This window comes from Epargyreus clarus, unplaced genomic scaffold (genome assembly GCF_041222505.1).
Source record: "Epargyreus clarus isolate Ecla_fem2 unplaced genomic scaffold, WU_Ecla_fem_2.2 ptg000015l, whole genome shotgun sequence".
Taxonomy (NCBI): domain Eukaryota; kingdom Metazoa; phylum Arthropoda; class Insecta; order Lepidoptera; family Hesperiidae; genus Epargyreus; species Epargyreus clarus.
In genome coordinates this window covers 663,372-668,791 of record NW_027332223.1, presented here as the reverse complement: position 1 = coordinate 668,791, position 5,420 = coordinate 663,372, and the positions used below count along the sequence as shown (strand labels likewise).

Sequence of the window (5,420 nt, the reverse complement as noted above, 5' to 3'; positions counted from 1 at the left end):
CAAACCCGCACCTGGAAGGTTCCGTACAACTAAAATTTTTTTTTTTTTTTTAATTTATAGTATTTAATATTGCAGCAGCCATTAAAGTACACACATTGTGAAAATTTGAACTGTCTACCTTTAACGGTTCAAAAGTTAGTTGGAAAAATATCGAATAGCAGTTTGTGTTGTATGGGTTTTTGTTTTCAACTTTTTTTTTATTTTTAGTATTTGTTGTTATAGCGGCCACAGTTATGCATCCTCTGTAAGAATTTCAAATGTCTATCTATTACGGTTCCAGAGATAGAGCCCTGTGACACACGGACAGACGGACAGACAGCGAAGTCTTAGTACTTAATAGGGTTCCATTTTTATCCTTTGGGTACGGAACCCTAAAAAACCGCTGTTCTGCACTTCAGCACGCGCAATACATTCCCATGTTAAAAATATATGTTACGACGGCCCGTGGAATTTCGCCCTACACTAAACTTCTCTGCACTATGTTCTTTTTCCAGACACGCCAAAGGAAGTGACTTCAATAACGGTTTTTAAAGAAACTTTCTTTACTTGAAACAGATGTGTAAACAGAAAGGCATAATGCATGCACCCTTTTATAACCGTTTAAGGGTTGATCTAAAAAAAACAGTGACTCAGATGCTTCATTGAGTCCAATGATAAGAAGCTCTATTATTTTGAACCAGAATTCTATTTTTTTAAAGCTAAATATCTATTATTTTGAAGCTAAATGCTATTTTTACAATCCTTGTTTCCAAATTAACGGATTTTAAAATAAAGTTCTATTCCCTATTAATCGAACTTAAGGTTTTATTTTCCAAAAACTGTAAAATATGTGTTCTATTATTTTCAATCGAAAAGCTAAATACCAATTTTCATAGACTTTGTTTCAAAATCTGCGGACTTCCCAACAAACTTTCAACCCCTATTTTACCCTCTTAAGGGTAGATTTTCCATAAATGGTGTTGAAAAAGTTCTATTATTTCCAACAGGAAAGCCAAATGCAAATTTTTATAGTCCTTGCTTCCGAATTAACGGAGTTTGAAATAAAATTCCAACCCCCATTTAACGACCTCAAGGGATGATTTTCCAAAAACAATGAAATAGGTTATTAATTATTTTCTACCGAAAACCCAAATACCGATTTTCGTACAGTTAACATTAACACTGGGGGACTTTCATACAAACTTACAACTTTATTTAACCCAAATAAGGGTTGATTTTCCAAAAACGATAGAATTAAAGTTTTACTATATCTAACCGGTAAGGGAATGGCTAACTTTCATAGTGCTGGCTTTCATACTGGCAAATTTAAAATAAGCTCTCAACCCCTATTTTACCAACTTAAGGGTTGATTTTGCAAAAATGGTGAAATAGGTATTTAATTATGTTTAATCGAAAACCTAAATACCGATTTTCATAGAGTTTACATATGTAAACTGGGGAAATTCCATACAAACTTACAACCCTTATTTAACCCACATAGGGGTTGATTTTCCAAAAACGGTAGAACTAAAGTTCTATTATATCTAATCAGTAAAGCAATGGCTAACTTTCATAGTGCTGGCTTTCATACTGGCAAATTTTAAAATAAGCTGTCAACCCCTTTTTACCAACTTGAGGGTTGATTTTACAAAAATGGTGAAATAGGTATTTAATTATTTTCTATCGAAATCCCAAATACCGATTTTCGTACAGTTTACATTAAAACTGAGGGACTTTCATACAAACTTACAACCCTTATTTAACCCACATAGGGGTTGATTTTCCAAAAATGGTAAAACTAAAGTCATATTATATAAAAAAATAAAAATAAAAAATAAAAATATTTTATTGATCTTAACACAGTCACATTTCCAAGTCGCGAGAGCCCTGTACTTGGTTCTAGACCTGTGTTACAGGTACTCCGCTCATCCACCGGAACTTCATACAGTGTGTTATTCAACAAACATGACATTATTTTTTTTTTTTTAAATTACAAATTTCAAGCCTTAACTAAATATGAGGGAATGAATGTATTTGGGTTTATGTGTATGTATGTGTATGTGTGTGTGTGTGCGCGTGTGTGTGTGTGTGTGTGTGAGTGCGTGTACGTGTATAAAAATACCAGTTATCTATTAAATGTTGAACCTACAATCGATCGATGAATATATTGCTCTGTTTCATCGTAGTTTAATTCCTGTAAGTGTTGTGTTACTAGTCTTTTAACATGAATTCGGGACAGAGAATAAAAATTGAGTTTGGTATTTAACTTATTGTAAAGGTAGGCGGACATGAAGGCAAATTGTTTCTTTTTGAACATTGTTCGACATCGCGGGATCTGACAGACAGGGGGGCTTCTACGTTTACATTGTAGAGGGTAAAAGTATGGAAGGTGTGTATGAAGCTTCATTATGCAGTGTAATATATAAATTTGACGTGTGGTCAGTAATTTGTAAGTACTATGCAGTTCATATGTCGGAAACCGAATAGGTTTTTTTAAAAATAACCTTCAGGAGTGATCTTTGAGTTCTTTCCAGTATTATTAAATGGGTCTATCTAACCAGTAAAGCAATGGCTAACTTACATAGTGCTGGCTTTCAAATTGGCAAATTTTAAAATAAGCGGTCAACCCTTATTTTACCAACTTAAGGGTTGATTTTCCAAAAATGGCGAAATACATATTTAATTATTTTTAATCGAAAACCCTTATACCGATTTTCATAGAGTTTACATCAAAACTGGGGGAGCTTTCATACAAACTTACAACCCTTATTTAACCCACATAGGGGTTGATATTCCAAAAACGGTAGAACTAAAGTTCTATTATATCTAACCAGTAAAGCAATGGCTAACTTTCATAGTGCTGACTTTCAAAATGGCAAAATTTAAAATAAGCTGTCAACCCCTATTTAACCACCTTTAGGGTTGATTTTGGAAAAACCCTTATATTAGATTTTTATTACTTTAAATCAGAAAGCTAAATACCAATTCTCATCCAGTTTGTTTTAAAACTGACGGACTTTCATATTAACTTTCAACCCCCATTTAACCCCCTTAACGGTGGAATATCAAAAAATCCGTTCTTAGTGCGCATCTACATTATAAAATGAAGTTATATTTCAAATTTCATGATTGTAGCTTCAGTAGTTTCGTCAAAACCTTGATTAATACGTTTTGAACGTGAGTATCTTTTCGCTTTTATATATATATATATATATATATATATATATATATATATATATATATATATATATATATATATATATATATATATATAATAATAATATATAGAAGAATCTTAAATCATACGATATGTTATGTAATACAAAAAAGTTCCTATAAAAAATCAAGGTAAGTAATAAAAAATAATGATGGTTCAGTAAAGTCATCAGTGACAGAAGTCAGTTACACTGCAGTGTTAAGGCAAGTTCGTAGCTCTACACCACAACACTACAAACAGTTTACTGGGCGGGCAGGCCTTGTTTCCATCCGTTGTACTTCATATAGCCATCAATTCCATATGCTATTAAGGCGCACAGACCGAAAAACTGAAATTTAAGAAGAATAATAGATTCACATTACAAAGAAAATATATAGTCAAAAATTTATTTGAATTATACTATTTAGAATTAAGTGTATACTTTTCTTTAAATTAAGCATTATAATCTTAGATGAGTTCACCAGATCAAACTAAAGTAAAAATCCAATTCTATTACAGATGTTCATAGGTGACATTGACCCCTTACGATTAGTGAGACCACATGTTTGTGAGTTATTGCAATTTCATAAAAAATAGTTATTGGACTTACCCCTACAGTATATCCAAGATTTACCTCCTCAGCATATTCAACATTCACCCCATCAGCATATATAACACTTACCCCGGCAGTATATCCCCTTCCCCCGGCAGTATATCCCCTTCCCCCAATTATAAGAGCATATGTAGAGGTTGAGATGTACGCCAGGCACATGAAGGCACAGTAGAAGAACTCGTACTTGCGCCAGGGGCAACGGTCGTACTTCTCCACAAAGTGGAACATGTACATGATGAAGAGGAATAAGGTTATGATGTTCCCAAACCAATATATTGTGTTAAAGAATATTGCTGAGAGCCACGCCCATGACACCTTGATGCAAATAAATCCAATTATGTTGCAAAGCTGGAAAGATAAAACCTTTGGATAAAACAACTGTGTTAATGAACACTACTTCTTAGTTTTTCTTTCTGAAGATGAATAGAGTATTTTAAATAACGCTAAATCCTTAACACAGAATTTAAAGATTAGATATCATTTTTATAACATTTTTATTTCTATATCTATATTTTTAAATTAAATATAGCTATTAAATTGTTGTGGTTTATAATATTCAAGTTATCAGTTGTTTTAACTATCACCTGTAATGCAGGAAATACTCTACAAATATAAATTTGTATAACCAATTACTTACCAATTGAGTAACTTTTAATATACCCGGCAGAGTTTTCACATACCCCTTGTCGAATTTAAGTACCTTCTTGGGTGGTGGGGTAGTTTGGGCTGGTGGGGGATTTGCAAGGTGGTCAAACATTGTGCTTTAAATTTCAGGTAACTCTACGAAATCTGAAAAATATACATATATATAGACACTATTTTTTCACGACAACTTAAATAACAAGCACGGATAGATGACGATAAGAGGTCTAACAGACATGAATAAACAGTCGATTAAAGTTAAATCAAATGAATCAAAATTAAGTCAAAAAAATGTTTGTAACTTAGTTGTAATACCTTAATCTTTCTACATCTTCTCAGAGCTTCTCTGGTGTGATACGGCAGAAGCACTTGTAGTAGTACTCTAGTAAATCTTTAGATAAGTAAAATATATAGATAGATCACTCCTAAAAAGAAAGTGAAACCAGTTTTGAGAATTGAATTTGTGGTATAGTTTGCGGGTTACGTTCGAGTTGCTTAGACGCGTCCCACTGCATCGTGTATAATACGGAATACCCGGCACGAGTCGTGAGACTCGTGAGCACAGGTGGGCAGTAGTGGGGGTAAGCTCGCGCATGTACACTTTTGGCACGAATGAACATGAACCGAATGACACGCGAGCCTCCAATAGACGATGTGCATTGACTGAGGAACCAATCGCGTGCAGCTCGGCACCCCGCCCCGCCCCCATGGCTTCTTCATTCCGCAAAAGAGACCGAAACATTAACTACTGCGCAGCTGTCAGTTGTGCTCATAGAGTATTATTATACATGGTTGTGCTCACGACTCTTGCCGGTCACTATACACGTGCAATCCTTATCGGTTCGTGGAATTGTTTACGTCGACGGCCGGTCCACAGTGACCGGTCCGCTCACTTAAAGTTCAACCGTATGCCAATATGAGTAAGGACCAAGTTCCGAATGAAGAGGGAGCTAATGGCAATATTAACTTAGTCGAATGATACTTAATGAA

At 34.3% G+C, this 5,420-nt stretch overlaps 1 protein-coding gene across 2 annotated transcripts; it reads right to left on the bottom strand.

Annotated features, from left to right (window-relative positions):
* Nucleotides 1-3,254: 3,254 nt before the first annotated feature.
* Nucleotides 3,255-5,175, bottom strand: LOC140748267 (uncharacterized). Of its 2 annotated transcripts, none has more exons than XM_073081048.1 (4): nucleotides 4,746-5,175; nucleotides 4,426-4,577; nucleotides 3,858-4,136; nucleotides 3,255-3,524 (listed from the first exon to the last, which is right to left on the bottom strand). In XM_073081048.1, the coding sequence occupies exons 2-4, from the start codon at nucleotides 4,543-4,545 to the stop codon at nucleotides 3,438-3,440; spliced, it is 486 nt and encodes a 161-aa protein (XP_072937149.1). In that variant the 5' UTR covers nucleotides 4,546-4,577; nucleotides 4,746-5,175; the 3' UTR covers nucleotides 3,255-3,437. The 2 variants fall into 2 exon arrangements, with proteins under 2 accessions (XP_072937149.1, XP_072937148.1); XM_073081047.1 differs by having other exon boundaries at nucleotides 3,786-4,136; nucleotides 4,746-5,174.
* Nucleotides 5,176-5,420: the final 245 nt, after the last annotated feature.